The sequence below is a fragment of the Hyaloscypha bicolor genome, assembly GCF_002865645.1.
Source record: "Hyaloscypha bicolor E unplaced genomic scaffold K444scaffold_10, whole genome shotgun sequence".
NCBI classification, from domain to species: Eukaryota; Fungi; Ascomycota; class Leotiomycetes; order Helotiales; family Hyaloscyphaceae; genus Hyaloscypha; species Hyaloscypha bicolor.
In genome coordinates, this window is record NW_020194512.1 from 1,671,369 (window position 1) to 1,693,108 (window position 21,740).

A 21,740-nucleotide genomic window follows, 5' to 3' on the forward strand; every position below is an offset into this window, starting at 1 on the left:
CCTCTCTGTATTCAATTTGATCCTCCACCTCCACTTCTATTTCGATTTCTGACTCGGCGTGACTGCGAATGTGGGTCGTACGAACCTGTGGATTGTTAGCAAGAGCGCAATCCATTTTCCAACTCGTCAATCCAGGACGGGGAGGAACAACATACCTGTCCGAGTTATAAGGACTCGTCTGGCTGCCAAGTAGCTCCTTCTCCCTTGCCTGATCCGCATAATGCCTTCTAACCAAATCCCTATCCTCCTCCGCAGTCAACAAAGGGATGAGGTGGATCCTCGACCACATCTTCTCGCGCGCAAGCTCACTATTGCGCCATCATCAGTAAAATGCCCCATGCTCGTCTACCTCCGAGGGTTTCTGAAGAGAATGGTGTACGAGGGCGTACTTCTGTTCCCGAATTCCCTTCCCAACCTTCCAGAATCCAAACGTCATCACGCCCGCCACCGCAAACAGCATAACACCCGGTCTAAATCCCCGCGCGGGAAGGTTTCTCTGGATTCACACCTTCGTTAGCGCGTATCCCGCATATTTGCCTACGATTTCCCGTTGAAGGTGAGTTCATGGGGATTGTATGATCGTCTAATTCGGAGCCTAGGAGTTGTGATCTGCAAATTGTGCGGTAAACGACGCACCTTGTATTGAACGGGCCCATAGCCGCCAGATGGGGGCAAATCTTGAGGCATTGTGACGCTGTGGCTGTTCCAATTGTCCTCCTTGTGCTCTTGAGTGAGGTTGGTTCGTCCCGTGATGGAGCTCATAGAGAAACACGCTAAACTAATTCGGGATTTTCTGCCAGCTATTTCCACCCCGCCCCGTCTCTGACACAGATTCAGGATCACTTTTTTAGCTCCAGGTGAGAATGGAAGTATTATGTATGGGGTCCTCTACGAGGAACGGATTTCGAGTTTCATGAATCGACAATGTCGCGCCATCCTGCTATGCTAAAAGTAAGAACCCAAATAACACCAGGTCCAGTCCACATCTCAGCAGGAATTACGCCGCCATTCATCCATACCGTTGAGCCGTAAAACGCCAACCCGTTCACCATCGGGTATGCAAGAACTCTGCTGCTCCTCTGCTGAAAATACGTAAAAAGGGTAATAAACAAGAAGACAATTCCTAACATCGTTTCACCTCTCCAAGGTATTGGATCTCGCTATCCACCCCCGCCATCTTTAAATTCTTCTTCCTCTCGTTCGAATTCGGCCATCAGATCAGCTTCCAAGTCGTCACCAAATGGATCGTCGCCGTCATCATCATCTCCAGTAGGAATCTGATCTACTGCATCTTCTTCGCCATCCTCATCACCAGTTGGACCCGGTGTGGGCAAGCTGCTCTCAGATTGCATACTATTCGGGGTCTTGACAGTCTTCAATCCCGTCGACCTCGAATTTGCAATTCGTTGTTTCTTCGCCAAGGTGCTCTCGTCTCCGCTATTTTCGTCGTCGGTTATATCACCAACTTTTCTCTTCTTCGGTACGATCTTGTTGCTCGTTCGACTTCGAATGCTGATATCGGAAGCGACGCTCTCTGCACCACTGTCGTTTTCTGACTCGGAATCGTCAGAACCCATGAAAGACTCAAGTTCTTCGTCGATCTCACCCCAGTTGAAACCTTTCAGATCGTCGACTGGGGAATGACCTTCTTCGATTGCTTCAGGCATAACACCTTCTAAGTCTTCGGCTACTTCTTCTTCCCTGGCCGGGACATGATCACTCTCCTCTTCGTCGCTAGCGGAGTCTTCAGAGCTTTCGTCGGAGTCATGAATGGAAGACGGTGCGCTGGAGTTGAAGCCCTCCTCTCGGATCTTGTCTTGCTCGTGAATCTCCACCTATAAAGCGTCAGCGAGAACTTACTAGTACTCAGTGAGTAGTTCTCACAAGATATGAGGTTTCATCATCCTTCTCCCACTTGCTTATAGAATTGAGTAGCCATTGTTGATTCACGATCTTGATATGTTCGTATTTAGCAGCTTGCCGTACTTTATGTGTGCGAGTTCTGCTTGTTGAGGCAACCAAATGGGTGACCTTTCGATTGACCCTACCCACTATTAGTGATCCCAATGAATTAGCCGGATGACAACTTACTTGGTTTGGATCTCTGCCCCAAAGCTAATGGCTTGGATAGCAATCTCGGTTCTACGACGCGCGAGCGATTTAGCATTCTAACCATTCTCGTGGGGTGACAACTTAAGATCATAATGATATTGCGAAAAAAAAAAGTCTATATACCTCATAATATCCGCTTGGAGTGGCACCAAACCGGACATTACTATCGTGCAGCCAGCCAAAGTCTTTGCTCTATTAGACCGTTAGTGGAGTCCACAATAGTACATCAGCACACTCACTTCAGTCGCGGCATGACATTTCCGATATCAGGAACAATTCTCAGATCTGCTGACTCGTCTTTGATGGATACTTTCTTGTTGTGTCCAGGTTTCAGCTGTGCGACACGTCCTCCATGTGCATTGACAAGAGCACGATCGTACTCCTCATAGAACGCCTTGTGCAATTGAGCCAAATGCTTCTCAAGGTATGTCAGTTCAACATCGTCATCTTTGAGAAGATTGTGTTTGTGGTGTGGATGTTCATGTGCTGTATCTCCATTCCTGGACTCATCCGTAATGGTAGCATCATCGTCTTCTTCCTGATCGAGCTTCTCTTGCATATGCAATAATGGGCGTTCAGTCAATTGCTTTTCCAAAAATTTCTCCTGTTCAGCAGCCTGTTCGAGTCGCAATGCCAGATCATCTCCACCACCCATTCTTACCAGCTCTTCTAAAGCACTGACTCGAGAGCCATCTGCCTCCGGTTCTTCCTGTGCCTTTTCTTGGTCCGCTGGCTTGCTCGCGTCCGGGTCCGGGGTAGAATCTTCTCCATTCTTGGTTGAATCTGTCTCATCCGTATCGATTTTCGTGTGCTTCTTCTTCGGTGCTTGTGTCATCTTAGGCAGTTCCTCTCTCTTGGGTAGGAAGCTTGAATTGATGTCTCCAATTCCGAGGAAGAAGTCGTATGGAACGACCTTGATCAGATTTGGTCGGTTCTTTGGCCAAACATCTGCCCGGTCGTCAATGATAACCACCATTTTTGTGTCCACCGGGAAAAGCCGTGCCAGACTTTTCGTAGTGATGTTGCCATTCTCGTCTCTGCTGATAATCCTATCTCCAAACAGCTTTCTGTCGGGATCGACGATCTTGGCGATGTTCATGGCGTATGCGCGAGTGCCCATGGTGTAAACATGTAGTTCATACATCTCCGCAACCTTGTTTAAGAATTCCTTCAGACCAGGCCGCATCTTGATATAGTACCAGCAAGCTGAAGCTAGACCTCGGACACCTTCATCTTTCAGCTGAAATTTTGCCACGTCCTTGACAGCTTCGTGGTTCGGTGAGTTCGGATCGTCTTGCCAGTCTCCAACAGTGGGCTCGATGCATGCGTGTATAATCGTTTGGTCTAGATCGACCACGAGAGAAAGCTTTCTGTGCTTGAGCAGCCGCCGTTGTGATTCTTCCTCAGCTCTTGAAGCTTCATCTTCACTGACTCGAAGGGCAGTCTGATCATGGATCATGTTGATTTTCGCTCGATCTGTGTCGTCCGACGCGGACGCCCAGCTCATTTCCGTCATGTCCTTCCCACACATTCCGCAGAGTCCCTGGAACTGAACTGAGTGTGGACATGTCTCTTCGATATCGACGAACTTCAGATCACTCTGGATGACTGCTCCTTCCTTAATCTTCCACTCCTTTATGGTGCCATCTGCTGGACTATCCCAGTCCGCGATGGTTGTCTGCTCCTCCTCCCAATTTTCCCCAAGGGGGTCGCCAACTGTTTGCATCCACGTGAACTTGTATGACAGGATGGGTTCTTTACGCTTGATCTCATTGCCGGGATGCTTGAGGAGCTTATTGATAGTGATGGGATATTTGAGCTTCGTCCCTAAGCTCAGTAGCTTCCCCATGGTGTCCTCCGTCGCGGTGTCGCACCTCTTGTGATCATGCGGTTTCTGGGTCTTGCGGCCTGTTCCAACGCGCGATTAGTGAATGCTCGATGATGGGTGGAAGAGAGGGGAAGCGCGCGAGTCTCGAGTCTGGGGCAAGCAGCGAGTCTACGAATTCCGCAAGGGAGACCGTGAGGCACGTCGGAAGAGCTTGCGCATGCTCCAAGCATACACGAGTGGGAGTCTACAAGCTGTTGGAAGACCTACGATCTCAATTTGAGCCGTGTAAGAGCTCTCATAGATGTCGCGTGGGGTACAGCTACAGCGATGTATAGGCTCCCGTGCATCACCTCCCCTGCACGCAATATTCACCTTTGACAGTCAGGTCCGGCGGCTTCTTGATTTGGGATGGCGAGAGGTGCCCGGAAGCTCGTTGCGCGATGCAATTACTGGTTGTGGATCGAGATGCGAAGAGGGCCGGCGACAAAATGTATGTCGATGTGTGTACAGGAGAAAGCGACTGCGCACGAGGCCTTTATGGTGTGCCGTAGACGACGGGTGACGTTCGTTCTGCGCGTTGCGGGCGGTGCGCGGTGTGCGGTGTGGTGTGCGGTGGTCGCTTCGCGTTCGGTAGAGCTTGCTTGCTTTGCCTGCCTGCTGCTGGTCAGGAGCGGAAGGGCCGCCTTAAGTGTTGTGGAATAAAAGTGGGTCCGTACGGATGAGCCTCTGATTGGCTGCTGCTCATCGGTCATGCAGGGGCGGCCCGGGCTGCTTTCATCTGCTGATTTTCACAACGTGACTCGCTCATCGCCGCGGTGGAATGGGATGTTCAGCCTCGCGAAGGGTCAACCTCAACCTGAAGTCCCCGAAAGCAGCTGGAGAAAGGCTCGCATTGTGTGATGATGGAAACTTGCTTGGGGTGAGCGGCCTAAACAAAGCAAGCTATTCAAGGTTGACGGGATCGAGAAATTAAGAACTAAACCGTGGTGTCCGACAAACGCTGCTCGGCGCGAACTTAAATGCACCTCGTTCTTTCAATTAGCATATGTCCAATATAGTCTCTATCGCTGTAAGTCTACACCCAATGCCCACCCATGATCCCCAATGCCGTCGTGCGGGCTCGCTGTCTGTATACAAATTATCGCTGCGTTACAATGCATTCCTCATCTCAATGATGCTTCGAGAGATTCGATGTCCAAGCCCGGAAAAAAACCCTTCACACTCCGAATACTCAAACCGTCCTCTTCTCTATTAAACATCACGCATTATCCAGTGGGGATCTCGTTCCCCGATATCTTGACTCCTGACATGTCGGAGCTCATAGTGCGTTTCGTCGCCAGAGACCCACTCTGCGCCATTGTCTCCCCTTGCGTGACGGAGGAGTTAGCAGTTGATCGAAAAACATCGGGTCAATAGAAGGATATCGTCTTGGAGAGAATGGTGGCAATAAGGGATAGGGAACGGGGTTCGCCTCAATACTAACAGTCATGAATGCGTCGGACGAGTTCTGGATCTCCATCATCGCCGATGAAGGTCCAGCTCTCTTCCGAATCTTCGAGTGGATCGTCAACGGTCTTCCCATTTCTCCCCTTGATGAGAGATTTGGCGTATTCCAGATCCCGATAGAGAGATTGAATTGCCGTGTCAACTCCGTCCTCCTACATTCACAATTAGCATTACACCACCAGCGAGGGCCTGTTTTTACCTTTCTGATCGTCTCCCCGAGAACTTTGGCCTTGACAATCATTCTCTGGCTGTTGCAGGCTTCCCATAATGCTCGAGAGAAGACACTAACATTCAGTTTCCTGAGGTGGATACCAACTCCTAGATCCTCAACACGCGAGCCAAAGAAGTATTGATCGCCAAAGAAAGGTTTGATAATGGTAGGGACTCCAGCTCGCAGGCTGGCACCTGTGGTCCCAGCGCCGCCGTGATGAGCAGCGGCATCGATCTGCTTGAACAGCCAGTCGTGGGGAGCTGATTTGATGGAAAGGATTTCAGGTGGCAGAGGAACCTCGATTTCGTTGGCATCCTTCTTGTCGAGACGATCCGACCATCCCTTGGCAAGAATGCATCTTACGTCGGCCTTCAGAATGGATTTGATGATCGTATTCGTCATTGCGGCGGAGTCTTGAACAACTATCGACCCAAAACCTACATAGACTAGTTTTTTGCCGTCATCCCGAGCCTTCTTGATGAAGTCTGACAATTCTTTCGGAGGTGTCCAGGCCGTGCCTTCGTCCAAAAACCAATAGCCAGTGACTCGAATCCAGTCACTATAATCGAGTGGCGGAATAACAACTGAGGGACTGAAGTTGTATAAGAAGGGCACTTTGTTCGGCTGCATCTTTTCGAGGTTCGTTGCCTGCAGACCTAGCTCCCTCTTTCTCCAACGATTGACTTGGCCTGCGACAGCTTTCCAAAATACATTATCAAACATAACGTATGTAATGTAATTATACGCCCCGCCCATTTTATGCTCTGGGACAGCAAACGCATGCGGGTACGCTCGTGTCCTCGTCCACGGCATAGAGAATGCTCGGAAGTACGGAATACCCAAGGCTTCAGCAATATGGATACCGCCCATGGCACTTGGACTCTCTATCAGAATATCGGAGTTCTGGCAAGCTTTCCAGCCAGATGTAAGTAGCTCGTCGATCCAAGCGCGGAATTTTCCTGATGCTTCTTTCAGGAATGAATACGTGAACATGCCATTTTCAATGCATAATCGCATCAATTCGGCAGGATCGCCGGCTACCGGCTCAAATTGGATGCCATAACTTTCAACCCAGACCTTGAATTCGCTATGAGTGGCTATCCTCGGTTTGTGTCCTTCGGCAAGCAATCCTTTGCATAGAGCAATGTAGGGCTGGACGTCGCCGCGTGATCCAATGGTTAAGCAAGTAATCCGTAGAGACTCGTTCGGCTTGAAATTGAGAATCGAAGCTCGAGGGTCATCAAACAATATTGCCGGTGCTTCAGCCCTGACTTCTTCTGCAGTCTTTGGCATCTGGACATCGTGTTCTGCGTGACCTTCGTACCTAGCTTGCTGGAGGGCTTTGTGCTCTGCACTGGCATTTTCAGCGCTCTCTTTCTCTTCCATTGTTAATAATCCAGATTCTTTGAGGTACCGCATAGTCTCCAAATTTTGGAGGAGGGTAATGGCGCAGTCGTCTCGAGTATCCAGCTGACTGAATTCGAAAAAAAGTTCTTCGTGGCCTTTAATCACCACAACAAGGCCAGAATAGCCAAATCGGAACCCTTTCTCTTTGTCTACGTTCTCGATGTCCTTCAGTGGCAGGATGAGCTTAGTTCTTGTGCCAGGTAGAAGACTACGAAAGCAGAAAGACCTGTCGCTGATGTAGATTTTGCCATATAACGGTAAGACTCGATGCAAGAATCCAAAATATGCAGCTTGGAGTTTCTCCGTAGCGGGTAGAGCGAAGTGATCTCTGAATCGATCGCCGGATCCGGCGGCCTGCTCATCGTCGGCATCGTCATATAAGTCATCATTTGGCGCAAGGCCCTGTGGTTCATCGTAATGCTTCTTGCCTCCTTTCCACATGCCCGATACTTTCTCGACGTAACCCATCGATTCCGTGGCCAGTAGGTTACTCATGCGTTTCGAGTGCTTGTTGAGATATCCTGCAAAGCCTGCAGCTCGTTGCAATGGATATGATCCGGCCTTTACAAGACTTTGCAATGTCGGTGCCGAGGCTGAAGGCTCAGCCGGAATTGCGTGAGAAGCTTCCGCGTGTGCGACTGTGTTAGTGCTTTTGGATCTTGGTAATACAGTCCCCAAATTTACTGTATTCCGCGACGGTGAATCAGACCTTGAGTCGACGTTCCCCGGTACCTCTCGGTCCAGGCAACGAGAGGCTGATGCTGACCGCCGAATAGTTGGCGACAGGAACACGTCCGAATCCCTTAATATTTGGCTTGCCGAAGCCTGAGTTTCATCGCTTGCGGAAGGTAAAGCTCCTGAGGATCCAGGTTCTTCTAGCGAATGCACATAAGAGTCGGATGATCCTTGCTTTTCAGATGGCCTCTTTTCCCCTTCCAGACGATTCCTGCTAAAGCTTCGTCGGCTTGTATTTGCACTGCGAGGTCCAGCACCATCCATATTCAGTCTGCTGAGGTCTACACTTCGCCTGCCAAAATTCTTCAGGTCCATGCTCCTTCGAAAAGCATCAGAGCTTGCGCGGCTAAGTTCTGCACTTGGACGAGGACTTGGACCACCGATTGGTGACAGAGTTGCTCTGACACTCTCCTCAAGAAGAGGCGTCGTAGTGCGGATAGGCGGAGGGGCAGGCGGCCGGTGTTCCCTAGGGGATTGCATAGAGGTACGTTTTGAGCTGCAAGCACTCTTTGGGCTATGGGTTCCATCGACCGTTGGTGGGACTAGCATGTGATCAGGGATCTGTTGAGCTGTCGTATCCTCTACCAGAATCTTCAGAACATTCAAGGCTTCTTTCCCGAAACTGAAAAAGGAGAAAAAGTACTGCGAGAAACCGTCAGAAAAAGTCTTGAGACCAGAGATAGACATCACTTGCCTCGTCAATTGCATAAGTCTCATCATTGTCGATGACACGAATCTTGCAAGTATCAGCGAAATCGACGATTTGACTGTCTTCAATGTCGATGATATTCTCAATGGGCAATGATATCTTAACACTATCACCCTCGTTGTGAGAGCGAAAGATAATCTTTTGCAGAGCCTTCACCCATTCTTTGGCACTCGGTATGCTGTCCGCCTTGAAGTTGTATTTCCGCTGATGTGTGACGACTGTAAAATGTGTTGCGTCTTTGCCCTTGTCCTTATCCACAACGTTCGCTGAAATGCCGTAACGCAAGTCTATATTGCCGCTTGGGAAGTATAAGTCGGAAGGATCTGAGTAGTAAGACAAGACATCGCCCTTAAGTCGGAACCAGTATCGATTAAATTTTGGGTTTCGTCGACCCGATTTAGAGAGGTATCCGGACTTGACAACCTCATTCTAAGAAAGGTCAGCTTGAATCTTTGACAGTAGATGGAGACCCACAGATTTCTTGGGTAGGTATGCATAGAAACAAATGTGCTTGGTCGTAATGTACATATAACCTTGAAGGAGAACGCTCTTTAATAGCCAGCAGGGATATTCTATCTCAGATTAGCATGGCAGTAGGCAGGGCTTTTAAACCTTACCTTCTATCACATCTTCAGCTTTTTCGAACTGGAAGATCTCCTGGAGTCTCTTGGCCAGGCTGCTAGATACTCCTTCATCGGAATCATCCATTGACGTAGGACCATCCAGTGTCCGCTGCAGGTCAAAACTTGGCCTCATAGATAACTCTGCACGCGCTTCAAGCATTCGACTCATAACGGGTGCATGATTAAAGTGTATTCGAGACTCTTGCGCTCCGGGGGTTTTAGATTCGCTGGGAGACTCGGGTGTGGAAGTGTCGGATCGTTTTGGGGAGGATTTCGATTTGGACTTGGACCCCAACCCAGATATTGATCGCAGAAGTCTGTTCTCCGAGAACTTTCGTCTGTGATGCCGCTCTGGTTTGGGGGATATCTTCCCCCGTCGAGGCTTGTCTACCTGTAAGTCGGAGGCCTGCGAGGAGGGTTCTCCCGAATCATCGTCTTCGTCGCTCGACTGTCCATCGAATCTAGCATTGAAGTCGACCTGGGATCCAGCAGCCGCGATCATGCCAAAGACAGACTGGTTCATGTACGCGTTCGCGCCATGCATGGCTGTACAGTCCTCCTCCACGTCGTCGCCATCTCGAAATCGCTCCGGAAGCTCGACAGTGACCTTGTGACCCTCCCTTCTCCTCTTGGTCAACTTGCGCGCCATGCGCTTCTTCAGATCCTCCTCCGGCGCCATGGGAACTGGCTCTGGCGACAGCACGTCGAGTTCCAGGCGTGCAGCGTGCTCAGCAGATGGCGAGGTGCAAGGTATGTGAGGTAGGGAAAAGAAGAAGGTTATCGATAAGCCTTGAGCTAACCGGAATCGTGAAAGCCGTGAAAGAACGCGGGAGCCGAAACACTGTCACATGCGATCAGAGGCCAACAAAGGATAAATAGAGATACATGTTGCCGACTTCACGAGCTTGCGGCGAATCACTGGGCATGCGGGATAACTGTTGACTGTGGTGAAATTTTGCTGAGTGAAGGCAGGACAAGGGTCCAGCCAGCAAGAAGGTTTGCCTTGACCAGTTATGCCTGGCGTCAAGTCACTGGCTGCAGGGCCTAGTCAGTTGAGTCACTCCGTACATCCTTCACTTGAAGGATACTCCACAAAGAGCCATCCGTAGAGTAATTAGGGGCTCCAGGGCTGCGGCATTCCATCAAAGAGCCTTTGTTCTTCTTCCCATGACATCATTCTGGGTTTCGCAGAGAGTTTTCCACCCGAGTGCTGCGGCGAAACATAACAAATCACTTCTAGTCAAAGAGAAGTCGACCGTTGTTTCATTACTACAAGAAGTCTCCGCACAACTCCGGTATATCCACAGCCTATAATCAAACAATCATATCATAATACCAGTCTCACATCCACAAGCAGAGTTTCCCACTCGCTGTTCCACCAGCAACCCAATCCCGCGTTGGATGGAACTGGGCAACAGCTGGGACAGCAGTAATGCCCTCACCACTAAGCTGTGCCAATTGCTCTCCATCAGAACTAAATACGTCCACGAATCTGTTCATATTCCCAATGACGAATTTCTGAATTCCATCTTCCGGCCTCTCCTGCCACTGCGGCTTGAGAATCGTTACCCAACGACCTGTTTGATTATTGTGCTGAAAAGTATTAGGTTAATGTGCTTTATTTTGAGTTCTGTTAAGTCACTTACTTTGATGATGGAGGTTGGTTCCATAGCATCACTATCCAAATCGTGGCCAATTTTGAAGGATCCAGCACTGGGGAATGAATGGATCTTTATTGTATCATCATAAGAGGCTGTTGCGACATGGCCACCAGCTGACCAAGAAGCATGGGACACTGAGAGCCGTGACTCGTGCTCTCCCATCAAATCTGGTACTCGTGCATCTCCTTTGCCCTTGATGCTCCGCAAGTCCCAGACCTTTAGCATCCGATCCAGAGAGGCCGTTGCAACAAGATGAGGATGGAGTGGATGCAAGGAAAAGCCACCAATCTTCTTGTCTGTGAGCTGCCAGATCTCGGTGTTAGAGGGCGTGCGCATATCGTGCCTGCCAAATGATCCTTCCAGTGTGGAGAAGTAAAGCAGGTTTGGATCCGTGGAGGGAATGGCGATGCTAGATATTGGTAGATCCTCATCAAGAGAGGCGGGAGCAAATACTTCCACGGCAAGGCCCTTCTGAAGATCGAATTTTCGCACAGAGGAATCGTAGGAGCCAGAGTATAAATGATTGCCGTCTGCAGGAAAGACAAAGGATGTGATTGTTCTCGAATGGAGCTTTAAAGCAGTAATAGCAGGCTCAGGGGCATCTGGCTCCTCTTCATCATCGCCATTATCCTCGGCTTTCACTTCGGGTCCAGTTTGTGATGCATCGAAAATCCCCATATTCCCCATTTTATCTCCAGCAAATATGAGAGGTTTCTCTGGTGAGGGGTGAAATCCAAGTGAGTATATTCTCTCAGGAGTTATTTTTATCTCTGGGACGAATCAGCAAAGATTTCTGAGTGTGTGGGGCCATACATACGATTCGGTTCATATCCTTCGTATAACTGCAATCCACTCATTTTCTCCCGTAACGCCTTCAAGCCTTCATCGGTCGTCTCCTGGATATCATCCTCGGTGAAGGTTCTCACGTTTGGCTGCGCGCCTCTCATGATGCCAGACAGGAAGTTGTCATCCTTGTTCCACTTCTTTCCCTCAACAACAATGTCATTGAAATTGAGGTCTCCCGAGACCCTCAGTTTCTTGGCCTTGGCCTGTTCTTTGGCAAATTCATAGTCGACTTCCGCTTTGCGTTTCGCAGTTTCACTATCGGCTTCCAAGCCCGCAATCCGCGAACTTGTCCTCGTAGGCCGCGGCTCCTCTCTCTTTACGGGAGTCGCCTTCTTTCGAGTGGTTGTTGACTTTGGTTTTGAGACGGGCTTTGGCATAATCTTTTCCGCGGATGTACTAAGGTCTTTCAATATTGCCTGGTTGGCAGCAATATTCTCGAGGCGCTTGCGCTCGAAGGCGCTCATCTCAGCCTTTTCTTTCTTGACTGGAGGCATCTTTCCGATCTTGTGAGCCTATGTGTATGGATCTGATTGTCACGACGGTCGAGGTCGTTGAAGTCGTTAAAGTGATTTACGCGAAAAGGCGCGCTTTCACCCTGACGCGTTCGATGGCACGTGGACAAAAGCTAACTGTATCCGGATAGCTTATTTTGCGGAGTTACTATTTGTCCGGACCAAGTCAACATCTTTTCTCGAATCTCACTTGACCTTCTCATTTTCAACGCCTAGTCTTCAACAACGAAACAACGATCCGCAGACTCCATGACTCGAATAATACGATTATGATCTCCCGGTGCTCCATCACCTTTTTGCAGCAATGATTTCGAGCCGGACGGCGGCAAAAAATATGCCAGTCCCATTTTCTCAAATGTCAACAACAGCAACAACAGCGGCGCCATTCCTGTACCACACCAGGACTTTGACCAGTTTCGCATGGAAAAGATACAATGCTATCTGCCAGGCCAATTGTGGAAGCAGATGCATGTATAGGAATTTCAGCGGCTCAAGTCGACTTCAGCGATTGCGAGAGGGAGCCAGGATAGCCACTACAACCTCCGCGCCAAAAATTGGTAACAAGGGCGGGTTTTCTATAAAGAGAACCACCAATATGTCAGGTTCGGAGCCCCCATCGAGGGGCAGCTGGGAATATGATCTTGATAAGAGCTCCTTTCGCAGCTCGAAGGAAGGACAGAAAGAATTCAAGATCAGACAACATTTCACGAAGTCATTCGAACCGGATGAAGTGGGAGACTTGGAAGATTTGGACGGGAATGCATTCACGATGCCGAAAGACATTGATTTCGATGAGGAATTTGATGGTCAAGCCGGTAACCTCTGGGGCAAAGACGAAATCCACGAGTTGACTGACAGGCACTCAAATCGCGGATCTACCATAACACTTGCCGAGAGACACGCATTCCAGAAGATTTTTTCAGACATGTTGAAGAGTTCTCAGCGTCCAAGCCGCAGAAAGGAAGGCCTGTTCGGCAATGATGATCTGGAAATGGTTGTCGGACCGAAAAGTAAAAAGAAAGCGAAATCTAAGCTCGATGACATTCTCACCAGCGCCATACTAAGGGAGTCAAGGGAGTCGCTGGGCAACGAAGAAAGTTTAGAAGCAGTAATCGAACGATATCCTCCAGCTCTCCGGCCAGCCGCTGCCAGAGCTCTGGGCTTCACTGCTGGTGAAGCGGAAAGGGCTGCTTCATTAGACCGCCAGGAATTGAGTGAGGAAGCACTTGAGGCTTTGAGGAAACCCGAGTGTACTAGAGTTGAAGGGTTGATGAAAAAGGCCAAGACTGATTTCGAACTGTGGGACGTCATGGAGGTGGAGGTTTTCCCCTTGATTGCAAAATTGGGGCTGGAGGACGCGCCGTCCACTTCCCAGAATTCTGAGGTTACTAAAGTGGCCAAGAGCAAGAAGAAGGGTGCGAAGAAAACAAATACCGAAGAGACCCCAGAGGTGAAAGAACTGGCCGAGCCCAGCCCACTCATCGAAGCAGAAAATGGGGTCTCGCCTCTGTCGCTATATGGCCCCCTGTATCCATCGTACCTCCTCCTTGGTCTCCGTCTCCTAGACCGCGGTTTTGCTAAACCGTCTCCCCTCGCACTCGCTCTCCTACCCAGAATCAAATCCTTCGGCTTTACCTCACACGTGCTGGGCGCAAGTACGCAATTTTACAACGAGCTCCTCAGGATCTACCACTACCGACAAGACGACTTTCGCGGGATGCTCGATCTTCTGGCCGAGATGGAAAGCTCGGCTCTTGACGTCGACGACGAGACCCTTGGGATTGTTCTCGATGTCATTAAGGCCCAAAGGAGTATTCATTTCGGTGCTAAGGGACCTGCTATAAAAGCCTTGTGGAGCATGCCTGAATTCTCCCACCGCAAATTCGAATTTTGGAGGGGCAGCATTCACAGAGCAATATACGAGAGGAACGAGGCCAGGCATTGACCGATCAAGGCGAGCAGAAGGCGTACGTGCTTGGGGAACGCTTTTGTATAACATCATTGTACCAACCAGACCTTAATATATCATCTGTGGTATCGTTTTATGCCCTCCCCATCATATGCTTTCACATGCACTCTTTCACAAGCACGGTCTTTTGGTGTCATCGTGGCCCCCTTTCATTCCCCTATCCTACCCTCGTCCATTTGCGTTTTCGTCTGGGTCTCTTTCCGGAGCTCCATTCGACGCTTCACTCTGCGAACTGCTCCTCCTGAAGAAACTCATGATGCCGGCGCGTTTGCCATCTGGGCTGGTGGAGAAGACACTGGATCGCCGTCTTGTGCCGTCCGCATTCAACCTAACGGGATATATCACATCCGAAGGTCGCCCTGCAAGACGAAAAGTTGCACATCAGCCTCTAGAAGCGCCCCGACCGCCAATCCCACTAAGAATGGAACCTACGAATGTTTCCCGCACCACCAATGCCATAGCTCTTTTTCCGCTCAATGGTAATCCCACCGTCCTCAGATGCAGACATCCTTGGCTTCGACTTGTGTGTTCGGTCGGCTGGCGGAGCTTTCCCGTCAAACCGCACTCTCTTCTTTGGGACCAACTGCTCAAGACTCGTATTGCGATTCGATCTGTATCCGTATCGATATGGGTGGCTGTGGGAATGGGTGCTATAGATGCTCGCTTGGTATCTCAGGCTGGGAGGGGCAGACATGTGGTCAAGATGCAACGAGGAGGCGGATATAGATAGGGAGATCATGCCTGTCGGGGGGGTGGCAAACTACGGCACAATGGCACGATAGGTAGGGCTGTGATCGACGACTGACAGGGAGGAGGATGAGAGTAAAGTCGGAGCGTTGGGGAAGGGAGGGGGGTGCAGCGGGAGCTGTCAGCGACTGGGGGCTTGGCACTGGCATACATATATATCCTCTCTGGCAGGAAAGCAACACGTCGCGCGACAGAGAGAGATAACCGGACACAACGCCATTCGCCGTGGCGGGCAGCTGCTTGCGGCTGCTGATGGCTGCTGATGGGCCGCTGATGGCTGCTGATGGCTCCTGACCTCATTTCGCTCCGCCTGCCGTTCAATGGGGGGCCGGGGCCCGGGGGGGCAGATCGTGGACCACAGAACGGGAAAGAGCAGAGGAGGAGGGCTGCCCAGGGGGGCTCCTCACTGGAGGTGTGGAGGTGTGGAGGCGTGGAGGCTGGGCGCGGGACCCAATGCGGAGCAGAATGCTTATCGGTGGCTGGCCGAGGGCGTGTGCAAGCGTGTGGAAGGGGGCTGGTCTGGCTTCAGTGGCATGGCCGCATGGAGCGCTGCCGTGCCGGCAAACCCCTGCCAAGCCTGGCAAGCAATGACAAGCTTTTTCTGGTGGACCGTGGAGCTGCGGCAGCATGGAGGAATGCAGATCTGATCGGTCAATCGCCCAGTGCGGGGCGGCAGGGGGAGAGATAAGGCGAGGCGGGGTTGCACACGGCTCTCACGCTCTCACGCCCTCACGCGACACCCATCACCTTCTTCAACTCAAGAATGCAAGCGAGAGAGAGAGAGAGAGAGAGAGAACGCAAAAATACAGCACAGTGCAATACAATACAGCAAAGTCTCACTCGGTCCGCATCGGAAATGGCCAGTGGCGTGGAGTTACCCGTCCCCCACATTGCTTTTCCCGCCTCCCTCGAGGCAATCTTACTCGAGATTGACGGCATCGCTTGCCATGCAGCTTTCCATCCCGAAGCCTCGCACAAAAGCAGAAATGTTCGAGAACACGGTTGCAAAGTCCCACCACACCTCTCACATCGATCAATATTCGAAGACATGTGAAAAAGTATTATTACGATTGATTGATTGATTACTTTGTCCTATCTGCGATGCTGCAAATCCCCCCGTCGTCAGAGAGATCTCCCCCATTCAGAACCGGAATCCCATCTGCGTCCAGAAGTCGCCGTCTGGAAGTACAAGAACGGAAAGTGCTCCGTGTGAACACGGGAACGGGTATCATTGTAACCTCAAATCGTTGACCCTGAACGCCCGTGTTGTCATATGCTCGCTAAATGACTACAAACCAAAGCAAATGCTACCTCTCGCTCTCCTGTATGGTCCCGCTATCTCACTGTAACCCGCTTCCTGTTCTTCCCATGGTTCATGAATCGATTTGTTTGTGCATATGCCAAGAGGTTGCCGTTGTCAACTGGCACATATTTGGAGGCTGAGGGTACACCTGCCCGCCCAAGTAGTCCTGCTGTAGTTCCCAGATCCTCATCCTCGTCCTCGTGCTCGTCCTCGGTCACGAGACTGATAACAACTCGATCCTTAGCATTTTCCTTCGATGGAGTTTTAGAACTGCTGCTGTTTGCTGTTTGATTCGCTCTTGACTTGACGCTGCTCTTCAGACTAGATGGCTGAGCTGAGTAAGACGGGGCAGCGGCGATCTCTTTGTTGGAATCCCCATCGTCGTCATCGTTGCTGAGAGGTTCCGGTCTTCGACGACTCTGATCCCTCCTAACATCGTCTAGCTTCTTAACGAGAGTTGATGCATTCAAGGATTGTGCTTTTGGGTGTTGCCGATTTGTAGGGCGGGATGCCGGACCGCTTGAGGACGTGGTCGAGGGAATTATGACCCTGGGCACTTTGCGACTCCGTTCATGTGCCATCTCCTCCGATTTCTGTATCATGCCGTGCGGTCTTTTGCGTGACGTGAGTTTGGCTTGCCTAGATTTCGAGTTTTCGCCACTTTCGGATAACGCGAGCTCATCGCGACTGCTAGGGGTCCTAAGCTCAAGTGAACCCAGGAAACGATGGAAAGTCTCCTTAGGAAGACTGTCTTCGTCGGCCGAAGCCTCCATAGAATCGGGAATTTCTCTTCTGCTTCGACCCGTGTTGGTAAAGACAGGTCGGTTAATGGAACTAATCGATGATGCACCCTCTTCGCCCATGGGTGATTCCAAATCTGGCACAAGTCTACTTCCCCGAGCTTTTTTGGGTGCGACGGTCCGACGGTTTGCCTTACCAAGACTCTTCGAGGCCAGTTCGGCATCAACAACAGGGGTAGTTTGCTGCTTTGCGGAGGCTTTGACCTGTTCTGTCTTAGGTTTACTGCGCCGAGCCGAGGTGTGTATAACGATCTCGATGCCGGATCGTCGTTCCTTCAAAACAGGTGAGGAAATGTTGTCTTTCGTTGGCAGCGGTTCATTGTCGGGATCGTTCTTTAACCATGCTTCCCGCAGCGAGAGTCCAAGGGCGAGCGCAACACTCCTAGCAACGCTGTTGCCCATTAACTTCCACCCCTCAGCAGGGCTACCAAGAAGGATTTCGTCATCCGGGAAGCTTTGGGCCCTTCTGGCTTCCATTGTCGTCAAGTATCTGTGATCGTCCCAATGCAAGTTACAACCGACTCTACTGTCAGCTGCGGAGAGGGCGACGACGATTGTTGGGAAGAGCCCCTTTGGACTGACTCGACCCCATGCATGGGAACCGTGCTTTGTGTTTTCACGGAGTTTTCCTTCTCTGGTATACAGCGGGAAGAGATCTCTTTGCTCTTGTGTCATTACACCATTTGACTCATTCCAGGCTTTTGAGAAGTTCATCCCTCGGGGAAAGGTGGGGATTGCTCTGATCTGGTTTCTGAGGTCTGTTGACATCCCAGATCCCGAGACGTGGTCAGGCTCCTTCGTGCACTGATATGTGCATCCGTCTCCAATTCTTCTGTAACGGGGGAGTCAGTCAGCAATTGCTCATTTAGGGTTGTTTCGGGAGAGGTATTGTCTTAGGAGAATCTCATGAAACAGTTGAAGATAGGAAAGGGTTTCTCGCCCAAAACCTACGGGAGATCTTTTGTCGCATCACCAGCAGTGACATATTCAAATGGGGTTAGCCCTCGAATTCGATGACCAAAGCTCTGGCCGTTTGCTAATTTACCAAGCCCAAAATCTCTAACCTTTGGCGGATGAGAATGGGATAATTCTGGATGCTTGAGCGGCTCGAGACCAGGAGCTGCGAACGCGACGAACAGTCGAGTCCTCGACTGAGGGCTTCCGGTGCTCCAAGCGTCAAGAACGAACACTTGAAGTTGAAACCCGATCCCAACGATAGCACAAATTAGTTGAGATAAGACGTCTTTGTCTCGGTTGCCGGACTTCTGTGCCATTGCCATGACGTTCTCCAAGATGCCGTACTTGGGTCGGTAAAAGTCGACGTAAGACGCCACCGAGGCGACAAGAGACTGGTTCTTGAGGCCAGTATCATTGTTCCGTGCAACATTCAGCTTGCTGAACCCTTGGCAAGGGCTTCCAGCAGAGATACAATCGACTTCACCTGGAAATGGTATCAGGTCAGACTTCTTGGGATTCTCCTGCAATGCTTGTTTGAGGAGATCGTCCACTGAGCCATAAAAAAGCTTCGTTCCCGCAGGGTCCTTCAAGTTAGCTGAATATGTGTGGATAGCGTTCTTGTTGAGGTCCACAGCCCATTCGTTGTGAACAGCACCGCCTTCTTCAATACCTCTGCCGAAATTTCCACCGCCACAATAAAGATCCATCCCTCTGAGTACTTTGCGGCTTTCCGGCAGGATGCTGGTTGGATCAAAGCCCTGTATCAGAGTTTGTGGAAGATCTTCTTCAATGGGAATCAATTTTGAGATGCCATTCTCTTCCCTTAACCGAGAGGTGATGTAAAATGCGTTCCCAGTACCATCCCTACTGTATGGAGCTGGGATACGACGATCTTCCGCGTCGGATTCTCGGTAGAGACGAACGAGGCATGTACGTTCAAGCTTGTTGACGCTAACTTTTTCTGTGTGGCTCGTGGTATAGACCAATTCGTTGGGCCGGCCTGTGCCATCGATCTCTCGTCTCCTCCGAAGGCGGTTCAGAACTGCGAAATGTTTAGACCCTTCTGTGATATACTTTACAATCTCGTAGGGCTCCAATCCGTGCCGGGACTTCTGAGATGGAGCGATAAGGACAGTCTGGCCGATTGGGTATTTGCTCAGGTTTATTGATGTCCCAGTCTGGTCCCGCTCCTTCAGATGCTCACACTTTTTGTGTGCTTCCTGCAAGGTGACAAATCTTTCGTTCTCTAGATAGGTTTGTCGAACAACAAGTCTTCGGCCTGCTTCTGATGGATAGCCATGCCATAGAACGCTAACAACGTCCAAAATTTCGTCCTCTTCAATCCTTTTGTGCGAACAAGTACAGTTGTCTGAAAGAAACAGTTCATTGGGCCATGGGTATTTCATGAGACCGCACATGGTGTCCGCCGGAGAGTACAGCCAGATTGCGTCGTAGGATTTTTGGCCATTGTTTGGCTCATGGATCCCCTGAACGCAAACATACCAACAGTCGCTAGCTGCTTTCCATTGACTGGCTTCGTCCTTCCAGACTGAGCCCCGCCCATCTTTAGTGACAGATAGAACATCGCCAATCTTGATGTGTTTGATCTTTTTCTGCACTGTGTGGACCTGAACTGTGACTTCGGTGAGCCGGTTAGGAATGCGACTCGCTGGTGATTTATCGGGTTTGCTTGCTGATAGGGAGCTGGTAGTCAGGTCTAGAATTTTGCCTTGCGTTGTTTGCTGCATTTTTGAGATGCTTGACGGTTCGATGGGAAGCAAGTGATGCCCAAAGCTGATGTCCTTGAAGCACTCATAGACATACGGAGTGACCACCGTCATTTTTTCTTGTATTTGCTGGTTTGGAACCGAATCTCTTTCCATGGTCTCGCGCCAGATCGGCTGAGACCTCAGGCCCCCGTCCACCCCAATGCTCTCCTTGAAAAGAAAGGGGATATTTCGAGCAACAGCTCGTCTAAAATCTTGGTTACCATATTCCTGGTACCAACTGTTGAACGCCAACGAGGCCCCATGAGTCTGCTTCAACCAGGCATAAAAGTCTAATCTGAAATGGTGGATAGAAACTGGATGCTCGCTCGATTGGCAAAAATCCACAAAATGTTTTGCCAGATTTGCCAACCAGAGAAAGCCTTCATGGAAGCGCTCGTATTCGGATGATGGCGTTGCCAAGCTGTAAAAGATATTCGACTTTGACTTTTCGTTCAATACTGACTGGATCCAAATATCCCTTCCAACTTCGTCAGAATCCTTGCCATAATTTCCGATAGAGCAGATCTCGAACGGAACTCCTTGCACATAACGTCTTGTACTGCCTGTGCTCAGGATTCCGTCAAAATAAAAACTCCCGCGACCGGTTTTGGTCGCAAGAACCTGCAAACCTTGCATCTCACACGGATGCCATGTGTTGCTCGGCGGAAGATATACAGCAAAATTTGAAAGCTCGAGCTCTTCAAAATATGCATCGTATTCGCCATTGTTGGGCCCCGAAGACTGATTGGCAAGCTTTTGTTGTTTCAGAGCATCCATCAGATCCTTAACAGCCACTTTTTCCTCGCAAATATCGAGAGGAGGTTTGTATCCGTAATATTGTGATCGTGGGATCGTCAATTGCGAAGGCTGAAGGGATGCTTGGCCATGACTTTGTTGAAAACTTCCCCGGAGATTTTCCGACTCGGATACAAGAGGTTGATCGTGGCTATCTGAACCGAAAACATTTTCATCGAGCTCGCTCTCGCTTTCACTCTTGTCGGGATCTTGGTTTGACTCGCAGACTGGCGATCCGGCTGGGCTTGAGAAGCCTGCCCATTGTGTGCTGGACGCTGAGGAGCTTTCGCCCTCTTCACTAATCTCGTCTTGGTCTTTGAACAGAGGCTCGGTAGCGACATGGTTCGGAGAGAATGAGTTCGCAGCATCATGGAAGGAATTGCTCGAGGAAGACCGGAAGGGGTTCTCGAATTGATCTGGTTTCTTGTCAGTACTGGGTGAACTCTCTCGACATGGAGCAGATTTACCCAATATCATAGGCGGCATGTTTATTCAAAGCACCTCAATCCTAGAAGCAATCCAGTTCAGCCAGATTGCAGTTAATTGTGCAAATTGGGAGGAGAGGCATATGTTTGAGGTGCACGATTAGATCGAGATCTGAAATAGCGTGCACAAAACTTCGAGGCATCTCGAGTGATTGAGGTGAATTTCGAAAGATTAATTGGACATAATGCTAACATTTTCAGACAGTCAAAGGCGAAGTCCACCCGTCTTCAGACTGTCTGTTCTGGTGGTGGCTTTGGAGGCACGAAAACGTCTCCAGGCGTTCCCTCAACATGCAAGGGAACGCGTCCCAGCCACTCTTTAAACACACTTCCGCTTTAGGTAAGCCGATGGCGCAAGTCAGACACAACCCAAAATTTACATCCAGAATGTCTTTCATTCTTGCCCATGAGCACTGTGTTGGAACCCTTGCGCCAGAGCTGCTGTCTTGATTTCCGATCTGAGGGCAATATAAAGGCTTTTTCTTTACACCTCTGCCTTGTGAGAAGTATAGTAAGAATGTCCTAAGAGTAAATGCACTGCTCAAAGCTTTGCGCCCACGTACCTATGTCAAAATGTCCCACAAAAGTTCGTACATTCCAAATCTCTAGCTCAAATCAAATAATCGAATGTATAGCATTTCGAGGGACATCGGAATAGGAGGCGTTAATGAATGTACCAGAACCTCTTCTACATCGATATAATGTGGAACTACGTTGGACATAGAGTAATTGCAACAGCTCTTGCCACTTCTTTCTAGAAACTGC

The 21,740-nt window shown here is 50.1% G+C and overlaps 7 protein-coding genes across 7 annotated transcripts; 1 reads left to right on the plus strand and 6 right to left on the minus strand.

Moving 5' to 3' along the window:
- Positions 1-36: 36 nt before the first annotated feature.
- Positions 37-687, minus strand: K444DRAFT_639191 (uncharacterized protein; the record flags this gene model as incomplete). Its single annotated transcript, XM_024884347.1, has 4 exons — positions 37-85; positions 156-308; positions 390-496; positions 637-687. 4 exons carry the CDS (start codon positions 685-687, stop codon positions 37-39), a joined length of 360 nt encoding a protein of 119 aa, XP_024744057.1.
- A 178-nt stretch (positions 688-865) lies between these two features.
- Positions 866-4,282, minus strand: K444DRAFT_550343 (uncharacterized protein). The gene is made up of 5 exons (XM_024876506.1): positions 2,352-4,282; positions 2,236-2,304; positions 2,092-2,142; positions 1,885-2,044; positions 866-1,835 (listed from the first exon to the last, which is right to left on the minus strand). The coding sequence occupies exons 1-5, from the start codon at positions 3,959-3,961 to the stop codon at positions 1,161-1,163; spliced, it is 2,565 nt and encodes an 854-aa protein (XP_024744058.1). The 5' UTR covers positions 3,962-4,282; the 3' UTR covers positions 866-1,160.
- A 1,136-nt stretch (positions 4,283-5,418) lies between these two features.
- K444DRAFT_639193 (glycosyltransferase family 1 protein) lies at positions 5,419-9,810 on the minus strand (the record flags this gene model as incomplete). The annotated part of the gene is made up of 5 exons (XM_024884348.1): positions 5,419-5,598; positions 5,646-8,441; positions 8,494-8,937; positions 8,983-9,080; positions 9,126-9,810. The coding sequence occupies 5 exons, from the start codon at positions 9,808-9,810 to the stop codon at positions 5,419-5,421; spliced, it is 4,203 nt and encodes a 1,400-aa protein (XP_024744059.1).
- Positions 9,811-10,332: 522 nt separating this feature from the next.
- Positions 10,333-12,190, minus strand: K444DRAFT_658271 (WD40 repeat-like protein). The gene is made up of 3 exons (XM_024886241.1): positions 11,610-12,190; positions 10,778-11,562; positions 10,333-10,724 (listed from the first exon to the last, which is right to left on the minus strand). Exons 1-3 carry the CDS (start codon positions 12,130-12,132, stop codon positions 10,473-10,475), a joined length of 1,560 nt encoding a protein of 519 aa, XP_024744060.1. The 5' UTR covers positions 12,133-12,190; the 3' UTR covers positions 10,333-10,472.
- Positions 12,191-12,348: 158 nt separating this feature from the next.
- Positions 12,349-14,188, plus strand: K444DRAFT_7290 (uncharacterized protein). The gene has a single exon (XM_024888669.1). It carries the CDS (start codon positions 12,455-12,457, stop codon positions 14,093-14,095), a length of 1,641 nt encoding a protein of 546 aa, XP_024744061.1. The 5' UTR covers positions 12,349-12,454; the 3' UTR covers positions 14,096-14,188.
- Positions 14,189-14,281: 93 nt separating this feature from the next.
- Positions 14,282-14,813, minus strand: K444DRAFT_623368 (uncharacterized protein; the record flags this gene model as incomplete). The annotated part of the gene is made up of 2 exons (XM_024882273.1): positions 14,282-14,478; positions 14,552-14,813. 2 exons carry the CDS (start codon positions 14,811-14,813, stop codon positions 14,282-14,284), a joined length of 459 nt encoding a protein of 152 aa, XP_024744062.1.
- Positions 14,814-15,919: 1,106 nt separating this feature from the next.
- Positions 15,920-21,149, minus strand: K444DRAFT_658273 (uncharacterized protein). The gene is made up of 3 exons (XM_024886242.1): positions 20,958-21,149; positions 17,921-20,906; positions 15,920-17,801 (listed from the first exon to the last, which is right to left on the minus strand). The coding sequence occupies exons 1-3, from the start codon at positions 20,974-20,976 to the stop codon at positions 16,202-16,204; spliced, it is 4,605 nt and encodes a 1,534-aa protein (XP_024744063.1). The 5' UTR covers positions 20,977-21,149; the 3' UTR covers positions 15,920-16,201.
- Positions 21,150-21,740: the final 591 nt, after the last annotated feature.

What these genes read in the sequence shown, in the direction of transcription:
- K444DRAFT_658271 (XM_024886241.1), bottom strand. Translation starts at nt 12,132, where the DNA reads ATGCCTCCAGTCAAGAAAGAAAAGGCTGAGATGAGCGCCTTCGAGCGC. An exon ending in CGAAGGATATGAACCGAATC is followed by an intron (nt 11,563 to 11,609) that starts GTATGTATGGCC and finishes GATTCGTCCCAG; the next exon opens with AGATAAAAATAACTCCTGAG. An exon ending in AACCAACCTCCATCATCAAA is followed by an intron (nt 10,725 to 10,777) that starts GTAAGTGACTTA and finishes AATACTTTTCAG; the next exon opens with CACAATAATCAAACAGGTCG.
- K444DRAFT_7290 (XM_024888669.1), top strand. Translation starts at nt 12,455, where the DNA reads ATGATTTCGAGCCGGACGGCGGCAAAAAATATGCCAGTCCCATTTTCT.
- K444DRAFT_658273 (XM_024886242.1), bottom strand. An exon ending in GATGCGACAAAAGATCTCCC is followed by an intron (nt 17,802 to 17,920) that starts GTAGGTTTTGGG and finishes CCCCCGTTACAG; the next exon opens with AAGAATTGGAGACGGATGCA.
- K444DRAFT_550343 (XM_024876506.1), bottom strand. Translation starts at nt 3,961, where the DNA reads ATGGGGAAGCTACTGAGCTTAGGGACGAAGCTCAAATATCCCATCACT. An exon ending in AATGTCATGCCGCGACTGAA is followed by an intron (nt 2,305 to 2,351) that starts GTGAGTGTGCTG and finishes ACGGTCTAATAG; the next exon opens with AGCAAAGACTTTGGCTGGCT. An exon ending in CTCCAAGCGGATATTATGAG is followed by an intron (nt 2,143 to 2,235) that starts GTATATAGACTT and finishes CGCGCGTCGTAG; the next exon opens with AACCGAGATTGCTATCCAAG.